General features: G+C 44.6%; 1 protein-coding gene across 1 annotated transcript; it reads right to left on the bottom strand.

Annotated features, from left to right (window-relative positions):
- Window positions 1-8974: 8974 nt before the first annotated feature.
- Window positions 8975-15327, bottom strand: LOC123106500 (protein ACCELERATED CELL DEATH 6). The gene is made up of 3 exons (XM_044528650.1): window positions 14504-15327; window positions 12398-12948; window positions 8975-9841 (listed from the first exon to the last, which is right to left on the bottom strand). The coding sequence occupies exons 1-3, from the start codon at window positions 15249-15251 to the stop codon at window positions 9140-9142; spliced, it is 2001 nt and encodes a 666-aa protein (XP_044384585.1). The 5' UTR covers window positions 15252-15327; the 3' UTR covers window positions 8975-9139.
- Window positions 15328-19498: the final 4171 nt, after the last annotated feature.

Genomic DNA, 19498 nt, shown 5'->3' with positions numbered 1-19498 from the left:
CATATTACGAAATCCACAAGAACCAAGCTAGCCAATGTTCACCACAACAATATACTTGTAAGAGCAGCTCATTACAACATTAATACCCCAACATATTCATCAACATATTAAAGAACACATGTATGTCATGTCTCAAATGTCTACACAACCAAAACATACCGAACTTGAGCAGTAGGTACCAATAGCAAGCAAACACTTGAGCAGCAACCAATATGGCAAAAGAAACACCAAATGAAGGGGGAACACAAGGATTTATGTGAAAACCTCTTGCGAGGAAAAACTATAGACGACGGCGAGGAATCTTCCATGATAGAGATAAACCAAGTGCAAAGTGAAAGCCAACAAGTAAGGAGGCTCCAAATCCCTTTCATGCGAAATGGCCGCATTTCTCTGCTACCCTAGAGCTCTCTCAGTAAAAAAATAAGCTTCAATTATCCTTGTGTATTCGTGAGCTTGGTGAGAGGCCGAAAAAATAGTTTTGCAGAAAGCCCCCTCGGCTTGGCAATTATGTCAAAAAACCCTTATTTCAGCCTATAACATGCATATGTGTTGTTCATGTTGGAATAGACAAAATGGCATATAAATGGTGAAATAAGAGCTGGACATAATCAAAATAATAAAACATGATGAATTTCATTAAGATTCAATCATTCTACTCGCATGGAACAGAAACTGCATCGGCGTGAGTGTAGAATAGCTTATTCTACATCCCTAGTAACGGTATATACAAATCTAGTAAAACAATGTATAAAATATAGTAATTCTAAAATAAATTTGTTACTATCAAAGTTTGTAATTTACTATATTTTTTACAAAAATTACTATATCTTATATGTTGTGTTACTATATTTTTGTATATGGCATTACTAGGAGTGTGATAAGCTATTCTACACACGTCCTTAGTTTAGCGTTAATATAGTATAGACAAACATGATTTTATAGAAAGAACAATATATGACATCACAATATTGCAATGTTCAATCTATTAATTTTGGCACACATATTTTATTCACTGCTCTCTAATCATCTATTTGTACACCTTTTTTGACAAAATCTGTGCATTTCATGTCTATATAAACAACTAAGAGCATCTACAGCCGGACGCCTCAAACCATCCCTCATACACACACGGACGCGCCCGGTCAGTGACCGGACAAGAGAGAGAAGAAAAAACGTGACCCAACCGGACCCCGCACATTTTCTTCAGAATACAGCTCCCAAACTTCATCGCGTAAACCGCCAATCCACTAAGAAACATCATCAGCGGCCAATCATGTCATTCAACATACCGACATCCACCGGTATATTCAATTGTCTGAACAGAAATCAATCAGAACGGACGAGGAGAAAAAAGCAGCAGCCCAGAAGATTGTACCACATCAGCATTTTTGGCCTCAAACGGCCACAAGGTTCAAATTAGACTAGGATTTGATGGTGCATGGTGCTAATTTTAGGGAATCAAGGTTTAAGATCCGCATTACCTAACTTCTACAAGTTAAAGGCTTAAAATGAACCTTACTCTATGCATGCTAAAAGAAAAAAGTTAAGGTGCAAACCAGCCGAAACGTGGCATGTAGGTCCAAAATATCAAATAAGTAATAGTAAACAGTAAATCAAATAAGGAAGTAATCAGTAAATCAAAAGAGGACTCAAATAATACTAGAAGTAACTCTGAGAAAATAAGGAAATATGTATACTTTGCTTTCTAAAACGGAAATGTTAACGCCCACACGTGTGGGCGTTGACCATCTCGACCACACGCATTTATCACCGTCCAGTACTATATGCACGAATCTTGACACAATTTGGCTGATTTTCTGTGCCACGTAGGATAAGGCGTCTTTGTGGTGTGTGACATAGTTCGCCCACACATCCGTTTTACCACATGGAGGGGTCGGTGTGTGGGCGTTTAGCAGTTCACTCACACACCAGTTTTCACTCACGCACAAGGGTTGGTGTGTGGCCATTTGCCATCTCGCCCACACGCCCGTCTCCTCTCCCACACGTAAGCTGCTAGTTGCCATGTGTTTTTGCAGCGCACATGGCAACTGCCTCTAGTGTGCTTTATAAGCAGGTGGCAACTCTCTTTTTTTACCCGAGTTGCCATATGTTTTTGCATGGTACACGGCAACTGTCTAGGGTGCACGTAAGCAGATGGCAACTGTCTTTTACCGAGTTGCCATGTGTTTTTGCATGGTACATGGCAACTGCCCCAACGTGCAAGTACATGGCAACTGCCCTAACGTGCACGTAAGCAGATGGCAACTCTTCCTTTTTACATGGCAACTGCCCTAGCATGCTTGTGAGCACATGGCAACTCTCTCAACCGCCTAGTGTTAATATGTGGCAACTCCTAAAGTTATGAAATCATGATAACTACATTAGATCAGACCATACATGGGAACTGCAGTTGAGCAACCATGGCAACTGCAGTTGTCCGACATGGCAACCGTAGTTCAGCGACATGGCAACTGCAGATAAACGAACATGGACGAGGGTCTGGACCATGGCAACTGCGGGCGCGCGATGGGCGTCACGCATCGCGTGCGGGACCAGAAGGGTACGAGGCCTGACATACGGGCGTGTGGGCGTTATCAACTTCGCCCACACACACGCGTGTGAGAGGGTTCAGGAGGGAAAAAAAGATGTGTGTGGGTATTAGTTGTTTTGCCCACACGTAGGTGTGTGGGCTGGTTGCTGTTCATGCCACACGAGACGTGTGGCACAATTACCCGATACACCACACGTGTGGCAGTTATCGGGACCCTTCCAAAAAACAGCCCGTAAACATTAATGGTGTGACTGTGTGTTGTAGCCCAGAGCTGTTTGATCTAGGGCCTTGTAGGGTGTGTTGGAACCGCTCTCTCATACGAATGGATGAAGATAAAAGAAGGAGAAGCGCAGAAGAAAACGGAGAAGGATACACTGGATTTCACCCGGCCGCACACAGCCCCGTTACACTATTCCAAAGCACCAACTGCTTCTCTACAAACATGATTACAACCGGCTTTGTAGCCCTCGGCAGCGACGCAGCGCCCAAGCTTCTAACGCCCACACACGCACGAACTACTGGCTGCTGCATGCGATCCGCTCGGCCTCACGCGACGCACAAACGCGCTGGACGCGGCTCGATCCATCTGATCGCAACGGCCAACTGCATGGTGCATGCACAGCTCCTAGCTCCACGCCACATGCACGTCAAGCTAACTAACTCCAACACACGTACGCACACAGACTCACGCACACACGCGCCTACGAATCTGACACGGCCACACATCGCCATATACACACGTACGCCACACTTCCGCTGCGTCCCGTCCATCTCGCGCGCACTCGACGCGCCTGACGAGCCCGACACCATCAGTGTGTCTCGCACGTCCCGCGCGCATCCGACGTGCCCGACGAGTCCGACCATACTACGCGCCACGGCTTATTCCAACAAGGTGAATATAAATTCAAGGGGAAAATGAAAAATGGTATGGATCAGGATGATTCCCGGAGCAGCGAATGGCACAGAGAATGACTAAGCTGTAACACGTGCGAGTGCCAGAGAATATACAATTTTTCAGCAAAGAAGATGACCTTCAAGCTGTAACCTTCAAGCTATTTTAGTACAAATACCGAAAAAAAGTTTCCTCCCGCTTTATATTATAAAGCTATTCTAGTACAAATAACTTCAGATGCATTTCAACCAAAAGGAAAAAGATGTATTAGAGCAAAACAAAACAAAACAGCTTCTCTATGGATCACTCTTGCTTGTTTTCTTGAACCTGGTAAGGTTCCTTTTGATAGAATTAACAGCAGACAGCATCTGCAGTTTCTCCATGGACACCCTACATGGTGTTTTTGATTTTTTTTCGAAACGGAGGCAAAATATTTGCCTTATCAATTAATTAAGCAGAAGAGAATTGCCCAGTTTATTAACGGAAAATCAGGCGAAAACCAATACAGACCAACTACAGGTGGACTACTCACAGAGTGACCACCATACCCAACACCTAACGTCCACCAACCCGCACATTGTTACAACATGAAGACACCCCAACGAGAGTAACTCTGCCGAAAACCACGGGCACCACCAAATCCACGAAGACAAGCCAGACCATAAGGACAACCCAAGAGACTGGTAACCATCCATCAAGCAGCTGCGGAAGCCTTTCTTGTGGCGTCACTCTTTTTTCCTTTGCTCCTGAGAGCCTCCTCCACAATCGCCTTGCTAGATCCAGGGCTCACCCTCTCCAAACGTTTGAGTAAGCTGTGAAGCTCTATTTCGAAGAGAATCGCATTGAACTTGTCACGCACAGAAACCTGCCCAATGGTCACATGAGAGTGGGTGATTGCAACATCTGAACCTCCACGCTCAACAGAGGCGAGCGACTGGTTGGGCTCCGAAGGATCAGGCGCCAACGCACCAACCGCCTCAACATCATCAGTCACGGGTGCCACTGGCACGATGGACTCAGGCGTCTCCAGTTGGTCACATGAAAGAGCCTCAGAGTTAGGTGCCAACACACCTATCTGATCAACCCCGCCACTCAAAGACGCCACATGCACAATGGCCATAGATGAGGCATTGACAGAACCAACCAAGTCTCCACAACCCGGAATGGCGGGCGACTGATAGGACTCTGACGGTGGTAGTGAAGGTGGCATGGCCACCACCAAGGACTCCAATGCGCTCAACTCCATCGGTAACACCATAGATGATTCCCCACAAAGCTCCTGCAACTCAGGCATAATCTGCAGAACTGGAGCTACGACCTCCGTGATAACCGCATTCCCACGAACAAGCGGCGTCACATGCAGAGCACGAGGAGAAAAATCTCCAAAGCAACATTCAGCATCCTCATCAATGGAACCAACCTGGAGCTCAGGCAACAAAGGCACAACCGATGCAACCTCAAACTTGGCTAGAGCGTCGCGAAGCTCAGTGCGGAGCAGCTCAACCTCCTGAAGGAGCTCCGTGCGCAGCAGGGCAAGCTGCGACTCCAAAGCAGACACCAAAGAGGTGCAGACATTGGAATCCTTGCAACACCCAGATTGAGACCTTGGCGGCACCGACACACACAACGACGAGTGGCCCACAACCTCAACCCAACTCCTGGCCAGCGAAGGACAAGGCTGGACGGGCGGGGAGCGGCTCCGCTGACGAGGAGCACATGTGACCGGAGAGCCACCACGAGCGACCGGAGAGCCACCACGAGCGACCGGAGAGCGATCGCGAGCAACCGGAGAGCGAGCACGACAGAACCTCTCTCGATGACCAGGGCGACGACAGCGAATGCATCTGAATGGATCACAGCAAGCACTGACTTGGTGGCCACGCTCGAGGCAACGAAAGCACCTTCCTCGAGCCCAACGCTTGAAGGCGAGGCTACGCTCGAGACCTTCCCTCGACGGCTCGAGGGGAGCTCGTCGGCCGGAACGTCGCCCCCGACTCACATGCACCCAGCCCGCCCCGGCTACAATAGCGGCGGTGGCAGTAGAGAGGCCGTTGCATGCAGACACTAAAGATGGACCAAGCATAGGAGAGCCCAACTTCTCTGGAGGCTCTGCCAGAGCATTGGGAGCTCCCTGCACTCCTGTCGCCACATCTGTCACAAGCGCCGACACGACCGACATCGAAGGCAGCAACAACGTTTGAGGAGTCAGCCCCCCATCCACCTGGGCAGGGGCACCCAGCTGTCCGTAGGAGGGGCACAGCAGAGTTTCTGTTTCCAGGTCCGTCTGAACAGGGGCTGACGATGAGGGCGGCAGCAGCAAACCGGCGGAGGTGCCCGCAGAGGGAACCGCGGCCAGGGCAGCAAGGGCGGCGGCCGGTGGTGCGGGAGTGGCCGCCGTCGGTGCCACAGCAGCAGTCGGGGTTGATGGCGCGGCGCTGGCAGGAGCAGCGTCAGCACAGGCCGGGGACGGAAGACACCCAAGCCCTCCATCCAGCAAGCCAGGGGCACGATCTGGAGCAGTATGCGCGACGTCTAGGGCGGACAACGCGGCGACGCCGGCCGGACGGGGGCTCAGCAGGGAGCGCAAGCTGGAATGCGCCATCGGAGATGCTGCCACATCCGGCCTCGGCGAGAGTCCGGCGTGGGACAGACGGCCACCAGCTGCTGGGGCGACCCTGCGGGCGGCAAGTGCAGCCGCGGCCAGCGCGGCAGCAGCAGCCGAGGCGGCCGACGGAGCCGGAGACGACGACGCGGACGCGAGAGCCATGGGCAGCTCAGCGAGAGCCTGGAGGGGTGAAGGAGTGCATCTGAGAGAGGAGGCGGAGAGCATCCCGGATCTGGTCACGCCGGCTGGAATGGTGGCCGGTGGAAGGAGATCAATGGGGCGCCGCCGCCGGCGGGCGCGGGGTCGCAGGAGCCATCGAGACTCGACCAGAATCGTTGATGTTTTCTTACGCCCCTGTGTTTCCGATTCATCTTCTTAGAAGATGCGTCATCTGGATTCCCCAGAGGTGGTTCCTCCATAGGTGGCTCACTGTCCAACGTGCCTTCATCTGCATGCGCCCCCTTCTTCCTGGCTTGTTTTCGCATGAAGGTGGCACTCCTGTACAAATCTATTCACATTAGTTTGGCTCAAAAATCACTGTCGTTTAATATACTGTGGTATATTTGATACTGTAGTTTTTCTGCAGTATTTAAAAAAGAGGCCCCGGCCACTTTTTTTAAAACTGAACCAAGCGAAGTCGTTGGGAGAGTGCTCAGCCTGTCGACACCGCCATCTACGTACTGATCAGAAAATCCAGTGGCCACCGCCGCCGACTCATCTATCTGTCATATATTTCATAAATGAATTCACTGGTTGCCGAATGCTTTCTGCCCGTCTCGAACAAAGCTAGCTTGCTAAATACTAGATTGGTCATTGGAGCACACTCGTACACAGGAGGTTGACCTCGTGCATGGCCATGTAGCTGCAGGTGATTAATCCGGTCGTACACACGCTGATTAATCCGGTGGTGTTGCTTTTTAGGTGTTGATGAGTTAGCACATGCTATTCAGCCATGTAGTTATCAGCAAAAACTGCAGCAAAATAACGTCGGCCAAATGCTTCAGTGGACTTGACAAAATTGAGAAAAACTATGGTTTTAAAAACCAGGGTATTTGTTCCCCACACATAAGAAAACTATGGTTTTAGGATACTTCGGTTTTTCAAAAACTGTGCTGCCAAACTAAGCCTAAGCATAAATTAACACTATGGAGGCCAAGCAGATTATAAACTAGCACTAGCAGGATAGGGAAATGACCATTATGAAATCTGGTGGTACCTCTTGAACTGGGGATTAGTAGGATCCAATGCATACAGATGATTCGTCAACATGGCTGAGAACCTCGGGTCGTCTGTGCTAATATTGATTTCAGGAAGTTTGTCCTCGACACAATCCATGCCCTTTTTGCCCTTCTTACTCGTGCGTTTTATGTTATAACCTTTTGCACCAAAACCGAAATTTGACTAAAATTTGACCAAAATTTGTCAAATTGGACCAATATTTCGTCGAAAGATAGATTTCGCCCGAGGCCGATTTGGCTGAAATCCGTTTTTTCGGCGTAAAATCAAAACACAGCTTCCTAGCTTTCCACTTCTTCATTTTTTCTTGATGCATCTCCCAGACAGTCTTCGTCTTCGTGCTCTTTCTCTCAAGCATACGTTTGCTGAGGTCCTCAAACTCCATGTTGAATGTTATCTCCATGTCCTGGTTATCATCAAATTTATCTCCTTGTAGTAAAAGGGCCAACCTTTCCTTGTTTGTTAACTTTCTTTTCGCTAAACCATTTGGCAGAGACTCGCCACGAAAATCGTCTACATCATCATCTGATGCACTGCCATCACTTGGTAAAAATATATTCTAGGGTGATCTAACTGCAACAGAAAAAATTGATAAGTGGTCTGTGGACCTGGATGTTATTTTTATTATTTTTAGTGTTCCTTGTACCGGAGTAAATAGCATAAATCGACCACAATTCGAGCTATAGGGTTCGGAAAACTACCACTTACTCAAAATTTCCAAAAACATATTACAAGTTGGTCTTTGATTTCAACAAACCCAACTGACCATGTGGTTTAGCCACCACGGCTAGCAACCACCACGATCGGTCCAGCCATGACCGGCCACCATAGCCGCCGTAGCCATGGCTAGTCACCAACACGCCTTGCACATAGCCAAGGCCACTGCAGCCATGGCCGGCCACCACCATGCCCGACGCACAAGCGCCCGATTGCTTTTTTAAAAACACTAAAAGGAACCCGATTGATTTTTTTAACTTACAGTGACTCGATTGCCTATTTTAAAGACATACAGGGGCCCGGTTGCCTTTTAAAAAAATTACAAAGACTTTATTGTTTTTTAAAAACTTATAGGGACCCGATTGCTTTTTTATTTTTTGTAGGTACCAACATGTGGGCTTCACCTGTCATAATGGTCAACCTAACGGTCCAATATAGTGGTAATGACTTATGCCATGTCAGACCTGGCGAGTGGACCTAAAATATCATAATCACGCTTAAAATTAACCAACATGGTCATCAGTGCAACATGGCAGTTTTATGAAATAAAAAACCAACTTTGTGGTAGATTTTGGAAAATATTGTTAAAGTGGTAGTTTTCTGGAATACTATCCCAATTTGTAGTAGTTTTATGATTTACTGTGAATAGAACGGAAGTTTTTTCCAAAAAAAAGTAGCAGGAAACAATTACAACCACTCATCAACTAAATCTATGAAGGTAATACCCCCTACGTTCCTAAATATAAGTCGTTTTAGAGATTTCAGTATGAACTATCTACAGAGCAAAATGAGTGAATCAACACTCTAAAATACGTTTATACATCCGTATGTAGTCTATATTGAAATCTCTAAAAAGACATATATTTAGAAACAGATGGAGTAAAATTTACGAACTTCCCGTGATACAAGAAGCAATGTGCATCCCTGAAGGCTGGAGCAAACATAGATCAGTAAGAATCAAGTGACGAGCAAACCTTTTTTTTTTTGCGGGGTAAGTGACGAGCAAACCTAGCTACACCACACACGGGGGGAAAAGAAATACAGTACCAAAAACTACTGTCCCTGAAGTAGACTAGGAAACATAAAATCATTACTATGAATCAGGGTAGCACGTTGAGCATGCCCTCTTGAATTAATTTCACTTACTCCATAATGTAATATAGGCTAAGAAACCGGCGATTATGACGTACGGCCATAGACACGCCAACGCCCCACGTAGGACCAAAAGCGTAAACCGTTTCAACGCCACGCCAACACCCATCCTCTTCCGAAGCACTAGCTGATCCTTGGATGTCATGTACGTGAACCAAGCAACGTCAAGCAGCGTAATAGTGGTGCCTATAACCGTAAGAGTAACTGCTGCTCCAGCGGCGGGAACCAGCGTCGCGTACATGCCCAACGCAAACGCCGCGGCCAGCGTTCGGGCTGAGCTGTTGAGGAAGAAAATGGACATGACGAAGGCTTTCATGCGCATGCTGATGTCGACAGTGGTCACTCCGGCGTACATGAGGCTGATGGTGGCCATGGCGGAGCAGAGCAACGCCAGGTTGTTGGCGATAATGAATGCCTGAAGAGAGTGGCTTGCGACAAGCACCGGCATGCCGCCCTTAATATTATCGACCTTAGGGTCATCATCTGTTCGATAGCCTCCGGGTATGGTGAAAGCTACCGCAAAGGAAATCGTCACGAGTAGCGCTGACACAACGCCAATGGTCTGTGTCGAATCCGAGATCCTTTTCTCTTCCTTCTCCTCATTTAGTTCAGGGATGCGGGTTTTACTATGAACACCGTACTGAGCATCAGCATGCACTAAACGTTTGTGGATCGAAACCCGTCGGCCCTGCAAAAAGAAAGAAAGATAGTAATTAGCGTGATAGCATTCAACAGCAGTCTTCTAATATATGTGCAGAGGTTCTTTTTCTCTTACTTGGACTATTTGTATTCTTTTATTTGAAATTAATAAAAATACGTAGCAGAGTCCTGCTGTTTCCCTAAAAAAATATATATGTGCAGAGAATTTGTTTCCATGTGCATAAAGGTGTTGACAACCAGATTTGGCAACATAACTACTTCCTTTGTAAACTAATCTCTACTATCTCTACTTACTTAAAAAGAACGTAAGGTTTCCATTTCACTTTTCTCCTCACCACCCATTCGTCCAACCTTCCATTTTATGATAATCAATCACCTTTATTTACTTTCCTTCTGAACCAATTCCATTTTAATTTACTTATCAAACTTTTAATTAAAATACATGGTAATTTACGGACATAATTTGATGAACATTTATTTACACAATCGCATTACTATGTACAGGTAAATCACAAGCTAACTTACTAGAATATTTATATCCCGTTGCAACGTACGGGCATTGTTCTAGTACTACTAAAAAGAATGTAAGGTTCCCATTTCACCTTTCTTTCCACCACCCTTTGTCCAACATTCCCTTTATGATATTGAATCAACTTAATTTATTTACTTTCTGAACCAATTCCATTTTAATTTACTTACCAAACTTCTGATCAAAATATAAGGTAATTTATGGGCAGAATTTGGTAAACATTTATTTACACAATCGGATTATTATGAACAGTTAAATCAAAAGCTAACACAAATATTTATATCTCGTTGTAACACACGTTCATTGTTCCAGTAATCTCTACTACTTAAAAAGAACGTAAGGTTTCCATTTCACCTTTCTCCCCACCACCCCTTCGTCCAACCTTCCATTTTATGATAATCAATCACCTTAATTTACTTTCCTTCTGAACCAATTCCATTTTAATTTACTTACCAAACTTTTAATCAAAATACATGGTAATTTACGGACATAATTTGATGAACATTTATTTACACAATCGCATTACTATTGACAGGTAAATCACAAGCTAACGTACTAGAATATTTATATCCCGTTGCAACGTACGGGCATTGTTCTAGTACTACTAAAAAGAATGTAAAGTTCCCATTTTACCTTTCTTTCCACCACCCCTTTGTCCAACATTCCCTTTATGATATTGAATCAACTTAATTTATTTACCTTCTGAACCAATTCCATTTTAATTTACTTACCAAACTTCTGATCAAAATATAAGGTAATTTATGGGCAGAACTTGGTAAACATTTATTTACACAATCGCATTATTATGAACAGTTAAATCAAAAGCTAACACAAATATTTATATCTCGTTGTAACACACGTTCATTGTTCCAGTAAGTGATCTAAAATGTCTTATATTAGTTTACATATTTTATATCACGGACGCGGTGTTTTGGCTCGTAGGTGCATATGCACCCATTGTCTAAATACACATTTTGAAAAGTTGAAAAATTCGGAACAAAAATCCCGCTGGTATATCCGGACATTCTATGTGGGTGCACAAAGTTTCGGTGAAAAACGACATTTAGTATGAACGACGTTTAGTTTACAGAGAGAATATCATCTAGAAGAGCTAGGAGAAGAACAATAGGCGACTTGTCCAAGGTCTCTTTATGTGAACGTAGTGGTCACAAAGCACCACAAGTTTTTTTTTCTAGAGACAATAAGTGATCTAAAATGTCTTCTTATATTAGTTTACAGAGAGAATGTCATCTAGAAGAGCTAGGAGAAGAACAATAGGCGACTTGTCCATGGTCTCCTTTATGTGAAAGTAGTGGTCACAAAGCACCACAAGTTTCTTAGAGACAAAAAAAATAAACTAAAGGAGCGAGTAGCAACGGCCAAAGTTGCCAGGTGGTCCTTTAATTTCTACCAACTAGTAAATGCGCACGTGCAATGCACGTTAATATTTAAGCAATATATTAATTGCACGCGGATATTAGGTACAGTATGCTATTAGTTATATATTAATCCTGTGATTAGTGTAATATTTGGCATGATATTAATTGCACGTTAAACACGTTTAACGCTCGCCATTGGAGCAGTCTAGGTCGTTGGATTGACTTAGTTTGATGGTCGAGATCAGTTGAATCTGCCTCTTTGGATCTTTTTATATTAGTATAGGTATAGATGGATATGGAGGGGCTCCTCTTACCAATGGGGGTGAGATCTATAGTGGGGTAGCAATCAGTAAGACTCATTTGTTAAAGATGGAGTTTACATGAAACTTATGACTAAAGTCCAGGATTAGGCATCTTTAGCCAAAAAAAAGCCATGATAAAATTAACTACTTAAAATAAACTGCCTTTTATATGATTCCATTCTGAAATATATATAACTTCTTAGATTCATGCACTCAAACTTTTCTAACAACGACTATTTATATGCAAAATTTATTGAAATAGTGTAACTATATTTGCTATGAATATTATTATTCTGATATAAATTTCAGTTAAATAACATAGGCATACTATAAAGTAATGCAGGTCCCATCATTAAGGGAGTTAGATCACATACCAAACCAAAAAGGACACCTGGGGTCCGCATGCGCTGTGAAAGATCCAGTGCAGTTTCCCTCTCGTTATTTGATAAATTTAACATAACTTCCTTGTCCCACAGTAAAAAGCACACAGTTTCTAAAATTCCGGCCTCGACAGCAAGGTGCAACCCAGTGTTGCCATCATCATCCTGCATATTCATGATGGCTGCAAACATCTGCTTTTCTTGTAACAAAACCTGTAAAACAGGAGGAAATAGTTTTGCGTAGCCTTGTTTGGCAGCTACATGGAGGAAGGTCTTGCCCTCGGCATCACGTAGCTGGGCGCAATCCGGGCAAATTTTGAGCAAGGTGCAAACTACACTGACTTGCTTTTCCTTAACCGCCTCATGTATGGGGAATGACCCCTTGTTGTCGCACTGATATGCAAGAGATTCCTCAGCGTCTAGTAGACACTTTACTGTTTCAAGAAACCCACATGAGGCTGCAAAATGTAGAGGTGTGCTCCCATTTGTTTGTTCCCCTTGTTTGCTGAGGTGTTTGTTCCACTTCAGAAGATTTTTTGTCATACCTGCAGTTATTATAAAGTTACCCCACAAAAAATGTTATAATAAAGGTAGATAGAGTGACACATGAGCTCGGTGGAGTAGCCAGGAATCAATGATTGAGGGAGCCTAAGGGCATGTACAATGGTGGCATATGGTTACATATGGCTCATGATAAAAAGTAATTTGAGGCATCTACATTTATTTTTTCTCCCCAATGCAAGCTATCACTAGTGACCTCATTAAGAAATAGAAAATAAAGACTCTAGTACACATGCATCTCTACTTTTTACTCCAACCTTTTCAGCTTTTGTCACCGGACCACACTTTTTTTCTTCAAGCACCCGCCTCCTGGAGAGGATCCCGCTTCCCTATCCGAACCTACTTTACGTCATATCCGATCCTACATGGCATGCGAGGCATCACCTTGAGGCTATGCATTGTACATGCCCTAATGAGTCCAACTTTTGATGGCAGTGACCAAATTGTACTAATGCATGTACTCTCCCTAAATCTAAGCATATTTATGTGCATCTGTGGGATCATCGGGGAAGCCATATATAGCTCCTGCCGGTCCCCCTACCCCCACCACTGCATGAGGTCCAACTATTTTATGAAGAAAGTTAAGATACAAGAATATGCAAGCATATATAAGTCCAGCTATTGCTCAATGCATTACGAAACAATTATATTTCGGTCACCATATAATTCTTCCCATGGATGTATTTTGACAGTATATCATCACAGTCAACTCAAAAATTCTCCCTCGGCTCTAAATTAATTGAAGTCATAGCTTTCTCTGGAATCAAACTTACTTAAATTTGATCAAACCTATCAAAAAATATACTAACATCTAGAACACAAAATTAGTTCGATTAGGTTCTTTCAAAAAGAATGTTTTATACTACATATTTGATGTTGTATAGCTCTCAACATATTTTCCTGTGGACATGCTTAAACTTGAACAAGTTTGACTTAGGACAAACCTAGAATTTCATCTCATCTAGAACCGAGGGAGTAGCAAATATGTAATAAAGAAAGAAAAACATATATGTTTGTATTTGGTGAACACCAACTAGCCAGAGGTTTCCAAAGATCAAACGGAAGGTAGCAATTGCATGGAAATGCAACATGGATAACCTACAATAAGGGAAGGTAGAGATATTCATTTATGTGTTCAATTTTACTAATTTGAGGCTCTTTTAAGACCATTATATCAACCCATATCGTCTTACAAATATCTTAAGCATATTCAATTTATGTAATGGGCGAAAGTTGCGACTAAATAAAATTGCATTGTCATGACAAAAAGAAAAGTACGTGCACGAAAGAGATCAATTTGAGGGAGGTTTAGTGGTCTTTTCATATGTTGTTTCAATGGTATATCTGATGGACACATGCATGTCAAATTAATTAAAGGATAACCAAGGCAATGGTGATCTATTATCTTAATAACAACCAGAAAATGAAAAACATAACATTGGCGATCGAGTTTAAAAGTCTAACAAGTTTAAACCAGATTTTACCATGCATGATGTGTTATGATGAATGATATATATAGTAGCATATAGTATAACTCACTTGTGCTCCTGAGAACGGCAACATGCAAGACGTTTTGTCCATTTGGTCCAGAGTAGGAGAGCCCCGGGTCCTGCTCATGCAGTCCCTCGGCAATATCCTCACGCCCTAACGAGACGGCCAGGTACAGTGGCGACGTGCCGCTTGCAAGAGGGAAACGAGTCAGTTCTGGATCCGCGACCCATAACTCGTGGACCATTGCCCGAACCGTCTCCTTGTCTGACAAGCGGAGGGCCGCATGGAGAGCCGTCTCCCCCTGCTCGTTCTGCTTCCTCAGTGCTGCCTTCACCCTGTCGTCGCCGCCCTCAGCTTTCGCCAGACAGATGAGGTGAGTGACCATTTTCAGCATCCCAGCTCTGGCAGCGCAATGGAAGGGCGTGTCGCCCTTCTTGTTGCGTGCGTCCAGGAGGTGCTTGGCCTTGCAGTAGATGCCCCTCGCGCTCTCCAGGAACTCGTCACCGTCTCCACTGGACGCCACGACATGGAGGACGTTGTTCAGCTCCACGTCCAAGGTGATCGTCGTTGCAGAATTATCGACGACGTCGGCCTCCTCGTCATCGATGACGATGTTGATGAGGCCTCCGGGCGGGACAGCATGAACCACCGGCGGAGTGGCGCCCATAAGAACATTTAGCGGTGTCCAGTGGCCCTTTCGGGCGGCCATCAGCAGCTTGGGGTGCTGCTGCACCACCGCCGGTTTTGCCTCCTTGTCCTTTGGCGGCCCGGAAGGTGCTTTTCCCCCCGACTCCATTGGCGTCAACCTGACGTGCTGTGTATTCTCTAGTGGTAATTGGTATAGTACGTTGTACTAAGTAGCACGATGGAGCAGTTCTCCCTCTATGTGTATATATAGTGCAGTTAGCTGCAGCCTCAAAATATATAGAGACAACAAAAGTTGTTATTCGTCCACTTGGTTAGGAATCGTTCATTGTGTGTAGCAGCTTTACTCCGATCCTTCGGTTCGGTTCGAATTTGATTCTGCACAATTTGATGACACGGACTACTTGGATGCAACCACTAAGGCCGGTCTTTCTTTAACGATTTTGTGAAGATGAAGGCACCAGCCAGAGGTCCTTTATCAATCATTATTAGTACAGAATAACCTATCGGAATGGCATATTAAATACAATCGTTCTGTAATCTGCATTAGAAAAAGTTCCCCTTTTTAAGTTGGAAGTGAACTTAAATACATAAGCAAGAAAAATCTACTGCAAGTTGTCTGAAAAAGTTTACAGGACAGGCTGGTTTTCTATGGATAATAGTTTCTGTCTTGACAGCTAAGTTGTCGCCATACACCTAAACAGGAAAGGCCTATTACGGTTTTTCCTTCCCTTGGCTCAGATGTAAGCTTATTCTTACTTAATTCCAAAAAGAAACATCATTATTATTGCTAGCTCGGTATACAATTGCAAGTTCGCACCCCCCCTCCCTTTCTCCTCTCCCCTCTGCGTCGCGCCCGCGTGTGACCGGAGGGCAATACCTAGCCATCCCGCCTCCTCCTCCCCCTCCTCGACGCGCTGATGGGCGAAGCCCGGCCAGTGTTGGCAGCGGTGGGGCCTCCTCTCTTCCCCGACTCGGGGTGGCCAGGCGTGTGGCCTTGGCCGTCGAGCGGTGGTGCGGCGGCACTTCCTCTAGAGCTGGCGGCGGCGCGGCCTTCTGGAGGCGGCGTGATGGGCTGTGGGCAGCGGTGGTGCAGGCCGTGGAGCCGGCGGCGGGTGTCATCGCGCACCCAAATATGGTTTAGGAAATAATTCTTTTTCATGTGCCAGATTGATTGATTCTCAAAAAGGGAAAGAACTATAACAGATCGACTAATTCCGGCCTTACCACACGCGGGTGGTCTTCTCATCTTTCTACTTCATCTCTGGAACGAAACAGCCATGCTAATGCCAAGGTCGCTGGATCCGGCTTGCCTGCTCCCTCCCCATGCTCCCATCCGTACTCCCACTTCATCCTACGGTTGTCTTTTTTTTTCCTTTTCTTTCTAATCTAATCATCTCTCCCCCTGATTTTAAGGGGGTGGGGCCGGATTTTATTGTGTTCCAATCAAATCAAGCCACGTACGCAGGAGCACGGATGGGCACACACCGGGGGAGCAGGTAAGTCTCGTCCAAGGTCGCCTGCGTTTTCTACTTGTGATTTTCGGAGATTCCATTAACCTCCTCTTCAACACAAATCCCCTTTTTTTAGTCCTGTCAGATTGTTCGGTTCGTGAAGTTAAGCCTCGTACATATCTCTCTCACACTCTAATATTTTTGTAACATCCCAATTTTTAATTTGGATATTAATCATTAGGTCATCATATGCATTCATGATTCTTGCATTTTGAATTGGTTTTATTTGGACATTTTTTATCCTAGAGACCTTAAGCAACTCAAGGACCATTGGAGAGAGTTGGAGGTTTTCATAAAATTCCATTTTTGAATTTCCAAAATTGGTAAATTGGATCAAGAAAAATTTATTTGAAATTATTTTTCCAATTATTTCAAAATAAAATAAATAATGAGAGAAGATAATATGACTTCTTCAAAATAGAGGAAATAATGGAAATTCAATTTTAAATAAAAATATAATTTTTATTTGATTTTCATTTGAGATTTTATTGGGTTAAATTAGGGAAAAATTGCATTTTAGCCTAGAAAAATATTCATGTCGTCCTAAATATTAGTAGAGGACCGTGAAAATGGTTTTGGGGATTTTAGGATTTTTATTTATTTTATTTTGAATTTTTCCGTTCGGTGAAATTATTAAAAAAAAATCCCTTCGGACCGACTGGGCCGAAGCCGAGCCAGCCACGCGCGCCGCCGCCTTCCCGAGCCGTGGCCGAGGCGGACTCACCGGAGAACGGCGCCGCCAAGCCGCCCCACGTCGCCCCTGCCCCAAGTTGGCCTCGCCCCCCCACCGCCTCCTTAAAAGCCGCCGCACGCCACCCCATCCTCCTCATCACGCATCGCCGCAGCCCCGCATCACGCCGCCCGCGCCGCCGCCGCCGCACGCGTCCCGCCGACGTCGGAGCTGCGCCACATCAAGCGACGCACCGCCGCCCGCCGCCCATCTCGCTGGAGATCGCCACCGCCGCCACCGGTTTTTCGTTGAAAACCGCCGAACGGTAAAAAAACCGATCCGGTTCTTTAGTTTTCTTTTCGATTTTTTTCATTAGATTGGTTTTATTTTTAGGGTTCGTTAAATAGCGAACGTTCACCCGATTTGTTTTATTAGCGAACGAATTCGTTCGTTACTTTCTGTTAGCGGACGTTCGTTCGTTAGATTTTTTCCTTTTTAATTTGATTTGTTCTGCTAGGGACCTATCCGCGAATAGTTTCTTTACAGATTAGTCCCTGATTTTCAAATCCTCACTACTTTTTGCTCGTTTGTCCAAATCCAGTGAAACCAATGCCAAAATCTTCGTCTTGATCCCCTCTATCCAGATAATCAACTTGAACATGATTTTGGAAATTTAAAATTTGGTTTCAAGCATATTTGAATTCGAACTTCTTTTGATCGTAGTTTGAGTTTCGTAACTCTGATTTGACTGATTCTTTTTGTAAATCTAAGCTCTTCTCTTAAACTTTCAGTTTAGATCTTTTCTTTTGGTTTTACCTTTGCATCTCTTGATTGAGTGCTTATGTATGTTATTGTTTGTTCATGATAGAGTTTCTAGAGTGCGAGGCTTGCTACTACGAATCTCTATGGTTTTCCGATCGTCAGCAAGACAAGTAACACTTTGATCATATCCCTTTATTACCCAGTTTTTATGCATTAGTTTCAACCCACAAACGTTGCATGAGTAGGACTTGATAACATGTGGGTACTGGGAAATAGATGATGAGATAGGAACCTATTGTCTTATATTCTCAAACCCTGTGTATTACTACGCTATGCTTATACTGCTATGCTATGCCCGTGGACGTGGATGGTTTGAGAGTACTCATGAAAGATGTGAGAGTTATTATTATCTAAGGGAAACTTAAGGTGGCTACTTTAATACACATCTGAGTGGATTGGTTGTGGGCACCTAGGGATATACCAGTGTTGTCCTAGGAGATCCCGGGGAACTAGTGTGATCATCCTATGGTTCGCCACCCAGGCTCAAAGGGATCATAAGATTATTCATGCTAGAAACTTCCGTGTGCATCCACAAGCCATTATGGGCTCTAGCATAGTTGAGTAAGTTGTGGGAATCCTTTCCATGATGGGCTAGCAGATGTAGGGGAATTGTAGGTGTACCAGCCTATCTATCGGTTAAGGGGACCTCTTCGGAAAGGCTATGTCCCGATCTTCCGATTGAGTTGGGGTTACCTTCTCAATATTTTTCAAATAACTATGTAGTTAAATAAAAATATATTCCTTTGTTGTAGGGAAAAACTAGCTTTATGCAAATGATAACCGTAGAGCCTCCACCAGCCAAATATGCATGTAGAGATAGCTGTTATTTGTCCATTGCTCTATGGTGTTATCTTGCCAGCATATTCCATGTGATGGCATACACGGCTGCAATGTATTATGTTGCAGAATTTTCAGACGAAGAGTAAGGTGCGCTAGGTCGTTGTCATGCACTCAGTATTGCCGTGGAGTTGGATGGACTCATTTATCTTCGATGCTTCCGCAGTTATTTTAATTTAGATGGCCTTCAGCCATATTATTGTAATAAGTACTCTTTATGAGACACTCAATGTAATAAGTGTGTGATTGAACTCTGTTATAATTCCCCGAGTACTGTGTGTGTCAGCAATACCGATCCAGGGATGACACTTAAGCACAGAGACTTGACCGTCTGAGGTCTGGTCCCAAGATGGTATTAGAGCACACGCTGACTCTAGGACGCGACCACTAGGATAAGCCATAGGACACGCTTCTCTACTCATTTCTAACTCTTCTCCATTTTCTACTCTATAGATGGTGGACCCAAGGAACAAGTTCACTCAACCGAATGATGACACCCCTTTCGGGCAACACTTGAAGGAAGTCACTAGGTACCTGAACATCGGCATACCAAGA

This window comes from Triticum aestivum, chromosome 5A (assembly GCF_018294505.1).
Source record: "Triticum aestivum cultivar Chinese Spring chromosome 5A, IWGSC CS RefSeq v2.1, whole genome shotgun sequence".
NCBI lineage: Eukaryota > Viridiplantae > Streptophyta > Magnoliopsida > Poales > Poaceae > Triticum > Triticum aestivum.
This window is presented reverse-complemented; position numbering and strand designations above follow the sequence as displayed.